At 43.3% G+C, this 14105-nt stretch overlaps 1 protein-coding gene across 1 annotated transcript in view; it reads left to right on the top strand.

The window, feature by feature from the left end:
• MYBL2 (MYB proto-oncogene like 2) overlaps positions 1–13372 on the top strand; it is a 46947-nt gene extending 33575 nt beyond the window's left edge. Inside the window, exons 13-14 of the mRNA XM_040330479.1 lie at positions 1109–1504; positions 12489–13372. Of these exons, the coding sequence (XP_040186413.1) occupies positions 1109–1504; positions 12489–12617 (525 nt within the window). The 3' untranslated portion in view covers positions 12618–13372. The remainder of the gene's footprint in view (positions 1–1108; positions 1505–12488) is intronic.
• The last annotated feature ends 733 nt before the right edge of the window (positions 13373–14105 follow it).

Genomic DNA, 14105 nt, shown 5'->3' with positions numbered 1-14105 from the left:
TGAGGCTTAGCAACACTCTGACAGCCACAAGCATGACACCCAGAGGCATGATGGGACTTGTAGTTTTGCAACAGCTGGAGGTCCGCTAATTGCATATCCCTGATGCAGAGTATACGATTTCCTATCATCTGTGCCCAGTCTTGCCACAAAGAGTTAATCCAGCTCTGAGCAATCTTTTTTTTTTTTTTTTTTTTTCTCAGTGAGATAAACGGACAAACAGGAGAAAACTTTAATCCGTTCTTCCCCCTTGCTGTGAGTGACAGGTTATTTACATATCTCATGCACTAGCTTGCGACAGGCAGCATTTTTTAATTCCCACCCCACTATTTTGAAGTCGTGTGGTTACTTTTCTGGATTTTGACTGGATGTTAGTGATCATAGCAGAATTTAGTGTAAGGAATACACTGGATAAAATGCATGTTGACAAGGGGAGTGTAGAGGTGGGCGGAGAGTCTACTGACATCACGACTCCACCCACAGAGCTCCAGACAACCGATCCACCCATAGAATCTGCAGTTTTTCAGTTCTTATAACAGACAGAGGCGACATTTGACAGGTAAGGATACATGCAGGAGGCATCTATATCCTTATAGATCAGCACTATGGCAGTAGTTTAGAACGGATGAGAGTGGGTTTAAATAATATGCACCGGTGTCCTGTAAATAGAATAGGTGCCTCTTGTGCACTTTTTAATTTTATTGCAAATATAAGCTGCATGTTCTCTCCGTTGTGACCTCTTATCTGCCAGCCTTTCAGTCTCCTGTGAGTGAAGTACTATACAGGCATCCCCCGCACCCCATTGTCTCCCAGATGAGATATATAGCGGACAAGCAACCACTGAATAAATATATGGATTTCACACTTTGCTGCATGCTTGTTCTAAGTCTGTGTATCGAACACCAAAACCAGGCCATTCACACCAACAGTAGGCCTGCATTGGCAAGTGTGTCACGATGGGCATATTTTCAATGTACTGGGAAGTGTAAGAGCAAGCCACAGACTACTTGCTAAATCCATTAGACAAGTAAAAGTTTCCCACCTACAATTGTGAGTTCTATATTCCTCTGCTGGTTAGGGCTGCGCTAACTGTCATATGTTTTATTCTCAGACGCAGAGCTGCGAGAGCTTCCTGTCCATATCTCTGAATGAGTCTTCATGCAGCAGCAAGGAGGAAAACAGTCTACTGAACCAGGGATTTGTCCAGGTCAAGTCGGGAAAAGGATCTTATATGCTTGGGGACACCTCACACACTGACATTGGAGAGCTGGTTAAAACGCACGAGTCTGCTTTTCACAGAGCTGGCACAGCCATGCCAATAAAGACTGAGCCTGCTGCTCATGTAGCCATAGACGCTTCTTCCTGTATGTTGGTGGACATGGACAAAGTAGTGAGAACATCACTTAATAAAAGCAAAGCTGCAAGTCTGAACGCTGATACAGATGTAACAGTAAAGACCGAAAAGGAGACGGTGGCGAAGATGGAGAAACTCAGGATTCCAGAACCGGTAAGTTCATTAGTGGAACGTAAAAAGGGTTATTGTGTGTGTGTGTGTGTATGTGATATATACAGTGGAACCTCGGATTACGAGCATAATCCATTCCAGTAGAATGCTCGTAATCCAAAGTACTCGTATATCAAAGTATGTTTCCCCATTGAAGTCATTGGAAACAAAAATAATTTGTTCCGCATTGACTTCAATGGCATGCAATACCACATGCTGGTGGGGGAACCGCCGTTAACCGTGTTACTCGCAATTCGAGGTTCCACTGTGTATGTTTTTTATATTTATATATATATATATTTATATATATATATTCACATACACCCCTCACATTTTTGTAAATATTTTATATCTTATGTGACAACACTGAAGAAATGACACTTTGCTACAATGTAGGGTAGTGAGTGTACAGCTTGTATAACAGTGTAAATTTGCTGTCCCCTCAAAATAACTCAACACACAGCCATTAATGTCTAAACCACTGGCAAAAGTGAGTGCACCCCTAAGTGAAAATGTCCCAATTGGTCATTTTCCCTCCCCGGAGCCATGTGATTCATTAGTGTTACAAGGGAGCAGGTGTGTTAAATTTGGTGTTATCGCTCTCACTATCCTACTGGTCGCGGGAAGTTCAACATAGCACCTCATGGCAAAACTGAGGATCCAAAAAAATTTTTTTTTTGCTCTACATAAAGCTGGCCTAGGCTATAAGAAGATTGCCAAGAGCTGCAGCACGGTGGCCAAGACCATACAGCAGTTCAATAGGACAGGTTCCAGTCAGAACAGGCCTCGCCATGGTCGACCAATGAAGTTGAGTGCATGTGCTCAGCGTCATTTCCAGAGGTTGTCTTTGGGAAATAGACGTATGAGTGCTGCCAGCTTTTCTGCAGAGGTTGAAGGGTTGAGGGTCAGCCTGTCAGTGCTCAGACCATACACCACATACTGCATTAAATTGGCCTGCATGGCTGTCGTCCCAGAAGGAAGCCTCCTCTAAAGATGATACACAATAGAGCTCGCAAACAGTTGGCTTGAGACAAGCAGACTAAGGACATGGATTACTGGAAGCATGTCCTGTGGTCTGATGAGACCAAGATAAACTTATTTGGTTCAGATGGTGTCAAGCGTGTGTGGTGGCAACCAGGGCTGTGGAGTCGGTAGATAACTGTTCCGACTCCTCAGTTTTACTGTTCCGACTCCCCGACTCCGACTCCTCTGTATTAATATGCAAATGTATTTTATACATTCCTTGAGGGAAAGAAACGCAACCTACCACAGGACTACTGGCTCTGAAGCCAACAGTCTACTGTATTGCACAGTTTAAGCAAAAGACAAACACAATGAAAACAGTTTTATTAATTTTTTTTTATTAATCAATCAAGTGGCTGGATAGTAGCAGCAGGCATAAACATCAGGAACAGGATCTTTACCAGTTCAAAAATACAAACCACATTATTTGGTTGTTTTAGAACAAAAACAAAGCTTATCTATAATAAAACAAAATCTGCAAAACCTAGAAATGGTTTATATTAATCTTGAAATGTAGTTCTAGGCTTAGCAAATGCAAATCAATTCAATGTAGAGTTCTAAGGAAGAGAATTGCCTCTGCCAGATCCTCTTTCATAGAGGCTCTTAAGTCAGACTTTATTATTTTTAGGGCTGAAAATAATCTTTCGACACTGACTTGGGTGGGTGGCATTGCAGTAACTATTCTGGCCACATCACTAACGATCTCTGGATAAACAAGGATGGCTTCTTCAACAGTAAGTTTTGATGAGCGATCATACTTTTCAACTTCTTTTAGTGCTTTATAAAACTCCTGTTGGAATTTTTTTATTTGGACACTTACTGGTTCTCTAACATGCGTTCCCTGTAAAAGCAGAACACAACACTATGGAAAGTATAAGTATTGCAGCTCCTAATTGTGCGTTGCGTGCCATATAGTGAAGCACATGAAAAGCATGCTTCTTCACGGTCACTTAACGTGTTCGTTTTGCGGTTACGTGAGGCACTGCATGCATTGGTCTTTATTCTTACAGTAGAGAAGTCATTAATTATAACTTTTTGTGAATTGGGACATTTAAACTTGCTTTTTTTTTTTTTATTCCAATCTAAATTTAGTAGGAGTCGGTGCATTGTTTGCCGACTCCAGGTACCCAAAATTTCTTCAATTATGGGCACTGATATGGCTGCACTGACGGGCACTGATATGGCTGCACTGATATGGCTGCACTGACGGGCACTGATATGGCTGGCACTCATGGGTGGCACAGATGGACACTGGTGGGCTCTGGACATGGATGGAAACTGAGAGGTAGCACTGATGATGGCATTGCTGGGCATCACTTGTTTTATATTTTTGCCAGTCTGTGCCCATTTGTGGGCACCGATTGGCATCTATAGTGAATATTTTTTAACGTGCATGGCCATGGGGTACATACCTGGCCATCCACATGTTGTCCGCTTCCCTGGTGCTCCAGTGTGGGCATCCACGGGGGGGCTACGCGGATAAAAAAGTCAGAGTATACCCCCTGTCAGGAGAGCCGCCGATCGGCTCTCATCTACTTGCGTCTGTCGGAGTGAGGAAGAGCCGATCAACGGCTCTTCCTGTTTACATTGTGATCAGCTGTGATTGGACACGACTGATCACGTGGTAAAGCGCCTCCCCCGGACACCCCGCATCACCGATCCTCGCGCCGGCATGTTATCCTGCTGTACGTCAATAGACGTCCAGTCAGGATAACAGAACCACTTCTCGGACGTCAATTTGCTATTGACGGGGCGGGAAGTGGTTAATTTAGTGGCGTCCCGAATGACGGCTCCTTCTCGGCGCTATTAAAGGGGTTGTAAACCCTCAAGGTTTTTCACCTCCATGCATTCTATTTGGGGACGAGCACACCAGCAAAAGACTGTTAGTCCCCTATGTGATAGCAATAAAATCGGAAGTAAATAAAACTGAGACTCCCTATCCCCGCATACACAGGCATACTAGAGCTGCATGATTAATCCTTAAACTCCCCCTCTATCTGAACTGACCTTTCCCCAACTCTATTTCTGTACGTCATTTCTTGCAATAGCCAATTCGCACCACCGGAGGCGCTTTTGTGTGTTGACGAGACACTGGAGATGCCAATCAGTGGCTCCGGCAGACCCGATGTCTGCCTGCCACCCACGATCGTTCCCGGGAGAGGCAAAATGGCGATCTGCCTATGTAAACAAGGCAGATCGCTGTTCTGACAGGGGAGAAGATGGTAATCTTGTGTTTCTTCTCAGCCGGAACACCAATCTGTCTTCACTCAGTCAGAGCGCACCCCCACACAGCGCCTCCTAGGGACTCATTTAACCCTTTCAAACGCCCCTGGTGTTAACCCGTTCCTTGCCGTGGTCATTGGTACAGCATATTTTTACCACTGATCACTGTATTCATGCCACTGGTCCCCAAAAAAGTCTCAGGTGTCCGATTTTGCTTGTGGGGGGATATCTGAATGATGCCTGCAGCTAGAGGCATCATTCAGATGTCATTCGTTGGTGCCGGCGATTCTGTGCAACATAAGAACGATCATAGCGCCGCTTGATCGTTCTTATAGGTGGCGGGAGGGGACATCTCCCCCCCGCCATCCGGTGCTCCTTCAGGATCTCCCGTGCCATCAGGGGCCCGGAGAAAGAATCGTCCGGCGCAGGCAGGAAGCATAGAGATGACTGGTGACCAGATGGTCACCAGTCATCTCTATAACCGTTGGAGGCCCGGGCGCGTTGTGATGACGTCACGCCCGGGTACCCGTAAGTAAACATTAGTTAATTAGTAAGCAACACTAATCATGAGATCTGTGACATTTTTTTCACCGATCTCATGCTTTCCAGCCTGGAGGAGAGATGTGGGGTCTTATTGACCCCACATCTCTTCATAAAGAGGACCTGTCACACACTATTCTTATTACAAGGGATGTTTACATTCCTTGTAATAGGAATAAATGTGTTTTTTTTTTTTAAAGTGTAAAAAAAAAAAACGCCCCTGTCCCCGGTAGCTTGCGCGCAGAAGCGAACGCACACACAAGTCCCGCCGACATATTTAAACGCAATTTAAACCACATATGCGCCGCGTGCGTTAGAGTGCCAGCAACAATTCTAGCACTAGATCTCTGTAAATCTAAACTGGTAACCTGTAAACATTTTCAAAGCGTTGCCTATGGAGATTTTTAAGTACCGAAGTTTGGCGCCATTCCATGAGTGTGCACAATTTTAAAGCGTGACATGTTGGCTATCTATTTACTCGGTTTAACATAATCTTTCATATTTTACAAAAACATTGGGGCTAACTTTACTGTTTTTTTTTTTTTTTTATTCATGGAACAATTTTTTTCCAAAAAAAGCGTTTGAAAAATTATTGTGTAAATACCGTGCAAGATAAAACGGTGCAAAGACCATAGTTTTATTCCCTAGGGCAGGGATATGCAATTAGCGGACCTCCAGATGTTGCAAAACTACAAGTCCCATCATGCCTCTGCCTCTGGGTGTCATGCTTGATGCTGTCAGAGTCTCGCTATGCCTCATGGGACTTGTAGTTTGGCAACAGCTGGAGGTCCGCTAATTGCATATCCCTGCCTAGGGTGTCTGCTAAAAAAACATATATAACGTTTGGGGGTTCTGCGTAATTTTCTAGAAAAATAATGATGATTTGTACATGTAGGAGAGAAGTGCCAGAATAGGCCCAGTATTGAGGTGGTTAACCGGTTAACGCCCGCCGCATGTACATATACGTCCACAGAATGGCACGTACAGGCATATGGGCGTACATGTATGTCCCCGCCTTTCCGCGGGTCGGGGGTCCGATCGGGACCCCCCCGGTAAATGCGGCGGTCGGAATAATGTCGCAGTCACGAAAAAAATCGCTGATCGCCGCCATTAGTAGTAAAAAAAAAAAAAAATGCAATAAAACTATCCCCTTTTTTGTAAACGCTATAAATTTTGCGCAAACCAACCGATGAACGATTATTGCGATTTTTTTTTTTACCAAAAATAGGTAGAAGAATACGTATCGGCCTAAACTGAGGAAAAAAAAAATGTTATATATGTTTTTGGGGGATATTTATTACAGCAAAAAGTAAAAAATATTGCATTTTTTTTCAAAATTGTCGCTCTATTTTTGTTTATAGCGCAAAAAATAAAGGTGATCAAATACCACCAAAAGAAAGCTCTATTTGTGGGGGAAAAAGGACGCCAATTTTGTTTGGGAGCCACGTCGCACGACCGCGCAATTGTCTGTTAAAGCGACGCAGTGCCGAATCGCAAAACCTGGCCTGGGCATTTGGCTGCATAAAGGTCCGGGGCTTAAGTGGTTAAAATGTTCTTAAAAAAAAAAAAAGACAAATATGCATTTCAAATGAGCGTACTCGCTTAGAATGAAAGTATTTGTATAGGAGATGAGGAGAGAACATGTATGGAGATGTACAGAGCTACCTGACATGCAATCAGTAATCGCTTTTGTTTCACGGGGACAAGATGGCGTCTGACACACAATGGCATTTGTATACTTCAGCGTGTCTTTTCCTTTAACTTTCTCATTATCCTGCAAAGATAATATCGCTGCGTTCTCCCACTTAGTGCAAAGCTGAAAAATCTCTATCCCTTTGACAATAGTTTTTTTTATTAAATGTCGCAGCAACTAAAGGTTTTTGTTTTTTTTCTGTTTGGAAGCCTTTTTTTTTTTAAGTTGATACATCTGAAAGTTTAAGTGGAAGAAAGGCTACAAAAAGGTTAAATTGTTCACGCTGATTTCGCATGGATTATAAAGCTGGAGAAGAATTGACTGCAGGTGTTCTCACAGCAAACAACATCCATCTCGCTATTACTATGCCACCCATGGCTCCCACACAGATTCATAATTAGAGGAATTTAAATAATTATGCCCTCTCATTTCGAACATGTACAACCAAGTTAAAGGCACCACATTAAATTTTACGGCAAATGGTGATTCGGCGCGCTGTTTACTAGTTCTAAAAAAGTATTTCTGAAAGATGGGGCTCTTTGCTCGGTGTACAGATCATTATTTCAGTCCCAGCAGTAGAGGGTGCCGTGATTACTGTCGTTATGGCGAGAGGATTGGGGTGCATTCTTCTGGTAGAATCATTTTTCATTGTAAAGGAAAAAAAACAGTAAAACAACCGTTCACCCACGCAGGGGTATAAGGTATCGCAGGATTTGGCAAATTTGCTTGGAATCTAGGAGCAAGCTAAAAAAGTTAGGAGCCAGAAAACACGCCCCATCCCAACGAGCTTGCACACAGAAGCGAACACATACGTGAGTAGCGCCCGCATATGTAAACGGTATTCAAACCACACATGTGAGGTATCGTTAAAGCAAGAGCAATAATTCTAGCCCTAGATCTCCTCTGTAACTCAAAACATGCAACCTGTAGTTTTTTTTTAAACGTCGCCTATGGAGATTTTAAAGGGTAAAAGTTTTTGTCGGCATTCCACGAGCGGACGCAATTTTGAAGCGTGACATGTTGGGTATCAATTTACTCGGTGTAACATTATCTTTCATATTATTAAAAAAAAAAAATTGGGATAACTTTACTGTTGTCTTAATTTTTAATTAAAAATGTTTTAATTTTTCCCCAAAAAAGTGCGCTTGTAAGACTGCTGCGCAAATACGGCGTGACAAAGTATTGCAACGATCGCAATTTTATTCTCTAGGGTGTTAGAATAAAAAAAAATATATATATATATATATATATATATATATATATATATATATATATATATATATATATATATATATATATATATATATATATATATATATATATATATAATGTTTGGTGGTTCTAATTAGAGGTAAGGGGATGGCAGTGAAAATAGTGAAAAATTACATATTAGAATTGCTGTTTAACTTGTAATGCCAACGGCCACCACCAGATGGCGCCAGCTGACAGAAGGAAGAGCTTGGGACTTCACAAGGCCGCAAAGCAGCGGCCTCAATTACCGGCCTGCCACGATCGCGCAGTGGGGGAGGTGGGGGCGCACGGATACACAATTACTGGCGGGCGCCAGGTCACAACTTCTTGTCGCAATTTCGACCTGGCGCCCGGATATTGTCGACCCCCTGAGGATACGTACATAACGTCAAGACATGGGCAAAAAAACAGTTGAAGAGTTAATCTTTTGGGGAATGATTGTCCACTGGGCAACCTAGGGGTACAAGCCGCAGGTCCACTTGTGACGCCTGGGCCCGAGGACCAACAAGGGGAGCTGGTAAGTCGGGTGAAAGAGGAAAGGTACGTACGTATAGGTCTACTGGACACCCCCAACGGAGGGTCAGAATAGATAACTAGAAGCGGAGAAGGGAGCTTATCCAATAAAACTGCCCAGGGAAAAACAAACTCAAATGGATGGATATGGCAGCACTAACCGCAGGTCAACAAAAATGCCCTTGGACCGGGCTTCAGCCTCAAATATAAGAATAGGGAAAATAAGAGGAAAGTGTAGTGTGATGGAGTACAAAAGAATAATGCTGGCCATACACTATACAAAAAATCGTTCAAACCCATTTTTCAAAAACAAACATTCGCCGTGAGAGCAAACGATGGTACCAATCACAGCTAGCAACATGTTTTTACACATTTGGATGGCTTTGTACAACTGTCATGTGACCTGCTGTGAGTCACGGCAGTTACATGGTACTGGCAGCGAACCGGTACTCTGATCAGTCAGTGTCCCATGGACACAGCTGATGACGGATTGCGCCGCTATGCGGCCCCACAGTTTGGCGCATCATGACAGGACGCCAAATGATGTCCAGTCAGGATGGGAAGGCACCAACCAGCTGTCAATCCACTATTGACCGGGCAGAAACTGGTTAATGTTACAGAAGTTGGTCCATGCATGTGCTCCCTAGGACTTCTGCCGTCATCACTTGGACCCCTTTCACACTACAGCGGCTCTAAAAGCGCCGGCTGTTTTTTGCCGCTTTTCCGGTGCTAAGGGGGGAAAAAAATACAAGTTTTGCAGCGCTTGGAAGCGTTGCCTATTCATTTTAATGGGTAGGGATATTTTGGGAGTGCCATTTTACAGCGTTCCCAACCCACCTGGGGCGGGTTGGGAGGGCTGTACTTAGCGCTTCCAGAATGCCCTGCCCTTTGAAATGAATGGGCAGCGCATCGGAAGCGCCGCAAAACTTTTTAACCCATTTGGCCACTAGCTGGGTGAAAAGCGCCCCCTAAAGCGAGCGATGCTTTAGCGCTAACGCTCGGCAGCTCCCAGTGTGAAAGGAGCCTTAGGGGTGTACTTTTTGTTGCGAGCGGTTTAGACATTACAAGAGAAGTGTGTTTTTTTTTTTTTTTTGCTAGTCGTACTTGCCGCATCTGTCCCCCAGCGTCCCTTCGCTGAGAACCGAGCCACCGAACATCGCTGATGGCTCGGTTCTCACTCCTCCCTGAGCAGAGCGATGCTTCTGCTCTACTTCTCCACACTGAGCCGTGGAGGGGCGGTGAGTGGCCGTCTCGGCAGCTCGCTGCGACTGCCATCAATCAGGGCAGTTGGTGGATCCCAACTTGGCCTTGTCTGATGGCAGTTACGTCAGCGGAGAGCGGACTTCAGACTGTTCCCCCCGCTGAAAACGCGTCACAGAAGTGCAAAACAAATTGCACTCCTGTGACCCAGAGGAGAAGCCCAGCCTAAAAAGCTCAGCCTGGACTTCTCCTTTTTAATGGCTGTGTGTTGAGTTATTTTGAGGGGACAGCAAACTTACACTGTTATACAAGCTGTACACTCACTACACAACATTGTAGCAAAGTGTTATTTCTTCAGGGTTGTCACATGAAAAGATAGAATAAAATGTTTACACAAATGTGAGATGTGTATTCATTTTTGTGAGATACTGTGTGTGTGTGTGTGTGTGTGTATGTAATATATTTGTAAGGTCAATCAAGTTTTTTACAGTTTTTCAGATTTGCCAAACCTATGTATGAGGTCATACCCAAGGGATCCTTTTTAATAATATCCAGTTAGGGATATTAACCCTTTCAATACCAGTCTTCCCTTTACTCTGCTCTATCCAAAATGGATGAAAAACAAGTTTTGACCATAATTGTACTTGAAGTACATAGTGTTGGGTAGAAGTAATGGATTGTACATTGTATAGTTGGCTTTGGGCAGGACCTTAACTTTTGAGAAGTCTTATGCTGATCATGTCTGGCCCCATCTGACTTTTTTCGTCTGTGTTTAGAAATGGAACACGTTTTATTTTTTTCCGATGGGGAAAAAAACTGATAGGAATTTACTATCGTCTGTGTGCAACTTCGACGGAGAAAAATCCGTGCATGCTCGGAAGCATTGAACTTAATTTTTCTCGGCTCGTCTTAGTGTTTTAAGTCACCGCGTTTAGGATGGTCGGAATTTGATCTGACAGTGTGTATGCAAGACGGCTTGAACGGAATTCCGAAAAATTCCATCGGAAATTCTGATCACGTGTATGGGGCATTAGATGGCTTTGAGGTTTGCTTTTAGAGGGGTTAAGCTAGTGCATTGTTGGTTCGCTTACCCTTTTCTTTCGATTTCCCTTCTAAATGTTTTTTTTTTTTCTTTGTCTGAGAAAATTGAGTACTGTCAGTGATACTTTTTTATTTTTTATTTGCACTAATATACAATTGCACGAATACGGCTACAATCATGTCTAGTTTTCTTTGTCTGAATTTCTCACTTCCTGTTCCTCCTCGGTAAGCTGTTCTGGCTGACTAACCCCCAGCCAGATGGAGGCAAGCTTACTGAGGAGAACCAGGAAGTGAGAAATTCAGACACAAAAATTAATAAATTTAGAAGGGAAGTCAAAGGGAAAAGGTAAGTGAACCAACAATGCACTAGCTTAACCGCTTGCCGACCAGCCGCCGCAGTTTTACGGCGGCAGGTCGGCTCTGCTGGGCGAGATCACGTAGCTATACGTCATCTCGTCGGGCAGCCAATAGGGGCGCGGGGGCGAGCGTGATCACCGGGGAGAAATGCCTGATTGTCTGTTCATTCAATGTATGAACAGCGATCAGTCATTTCCCCCAGTCAGTCCCACCCCCCCTTCAGTTAGAACACACTTAACCCCTTCCTCGCCCCCCTAGTGTTAACCCCTTCCCTGCCAGTGCATTTTCATAGTAATCAATGCATTTTTATAGCACTGATCGCTATAAAAATGCCAATGGTCCCAAAAATGTGTCAAAAGTGTCCGAAGTGTCCGCCATAAGGTCACAGTACCGATAAAAATCGCTGACCACCGCCATTACTAGTAAAAAAAAAAAAATAATAAAAATGCCATAGCACTACCCCCTATTTTGTAAACTCTATAACTTTTGCGCAAACAATCAACGCTTATTGCGTTTTTTTTTTATTTATGAAAAATATGTAGAATACGTATCGGCCTAAACTGAGAAAAAAAATATTTTTTTTTATATATTTTTGGGGCATATTTATTACAGCAAAAAATATTCATTTTTTTCAAAATTGTCGCTCTATTTTTGTTTATAGCGCAAAAACTAAAAACCGCAGAAGTGATCAAATACCACCAAAAGAAAGCTCTATTTGTGGGGAAAAAAGGATGCCAATTTTGTTTGGGAGCCACGTCACACGACTGCGCAATTGTCAATTAAAACGACGCAGTGCCGAATTGCAAAAAGTGGCCTGGTCTTTGACCAGCAATATGGTCCGGGGCTGAAGTGGTTAAAGCAGCGTTTCTCAATTCCAGTCCTCAAGGGGCACCAACAGGTCAGGTTTTCAGGCTTTCCGATATTTTGCACAGGTGATTTGATCAGTTTCACTGCCTTAGTAATTACCACAGCTGTTTGAGCTGAGAAAAATCCTGAAAACATGACCTGTTGGGGCGCCTTGAGGACTGGAATTGAGAAACACTGCGTAAAAGGAACCCATTTAGAATATTAAAAAACAAACCTGTACAACCCCTTTTAAGATCTGCCTTGTGTCTGTTTCCTAATGACCCGTTCTCTTTCTTCCAGATGAGTCATGCTTGGAAGATCATTGCTTTTGGTGGCTCCAAGGACCAGCTGCTCATGCAAGAAAAAGCGCGAGCAATCCTGAACGTGTACAGGCCCAGCGCTGCTTCTCGGACCCTCATCCTGTCTTGATATTTCCATTAAACATTATGTGTGCTATAGAGGACGTGTCCATCCTTACCCTAGATAGGCTGAGAAATTCCACAGGATTGCCGTCATGCGGTTGCCGCAGTTGACTTGACTGCATTTGTACATTCGCAAGAGATGACATTGCATAAAAGTTGAAAATGAACGTGGATTGCGGCCAGGTTGCGTACCTTTTTGGTATTGTCTTGTGACCATTTGGCCTTTCAGTTTTTTGTTTACTGGTTTCAGCTCCTTGGAGCAAAGTGTGAAAATGGCCTACACATATCAAGCACCTCTGGTTTAGTTTTTATAAACATTTAACTTGACCTCAAGTTGTAAGATAATTGCACACCCTTTCTGTTTGTGTGAGAGGCAATACCTTCCTGACATTTGCTTATCTTGTATAGCATTCAGATGCACATAATTCTATTTTTATTATACCTTCAAGCAAAACTCCTCTCCGAACAAGCCAGCAGCGCGCTTTCTACCCCAACGCAACTTTTCAGATCAAGGTTTCCAACTGCACAGTATTGCAAGGAAGAATAATCTAATTTAATAAGTGAGAATTCTTAAGACGACATCTGAATATCATTGACTTTATTAAGTGAATATGTAGAGAAGAACCTGTTTATTATTGGATCTAATAAGTGAAATGCAGACATGGAACGTCGGATTTCTCGATGGTTTCTCTAGAAGAATGTTTTGCCTTGTTACTTTGTTGACCTTGAGCCAAGAATTGATAAATTAAGTAATTAACTATTGGTAACCTGTATGGTGTAGTTTTTGTTTCCTGATTTATTTTTATTTTTTTAATCGTGGGGTGTTTAACCACTTAAGACCCGGATCTTTAGGCAGGTAAAGGACCCGGACAGTTTATGCGATTCGGCACTGCGTTGCTTTAACTGACAATTACGCAGTCTTGCGAAGTGGCTCCCAAACAAAATTGGCGTCCTTTTTTTTTTTTTTTTTTAGCAAAATCTGTATTTATTTGTTTGAAGACAAATACAAAACAAAGAAAACATCGATAGTACAACAGTACAATCAGCAGCCTTGCAGTGTTGCATGGTGAGCATAGTATTGTGACCTCAGACCTAAAACAGTGCATTTGTCCCTCTAAGGTATGGCCTGCCGGCATTGACACCAGTGGAGGGGGGCCAAGTACGCCTCTGTCAAACCTCCACTTTTGGTGGTATTTGATCACCTCTGCGGTTTTTATTTTTTGCGCTATAAACAAAGTCTAAACCAGCGGGACAGGAAGTGACAAACTAGCGTGCGTGGATGAGGCGGTACTCAGCCACGCACGCTATTTCGTCACTTCCTGTCCCGCTGGTTTAGACTATCAACGAGGTGGAGCGCACACCCAGGATCTGCGATCCTAAACAACCCACGCGAGCAAGCCTCAGTGCCGGGTTTGGGGCACACCAAACGGTAAGCGGCAATTTGGCTCTTTTTTGTATTATCCCTTTTTAATAAACAAGTTACACTATGTTGGCA

Source organism: Rana temporaria, chromosome 12, assembly GCF_905171775.1.
Source record: "Rana temporaria chromosome 12, aRanTem1.1, whole genome shotgun sequence".
NCBI lineage: Eukaryota > Metazoa > Chordata > Amphibia > Anura > Ranidae > Rana > Rana temporaria.
The sequence above is the reverse complement of the archived record's forward strand: the minus strand, read 5'-3'. Positions and strand labels throughout refer to the sequence as shown.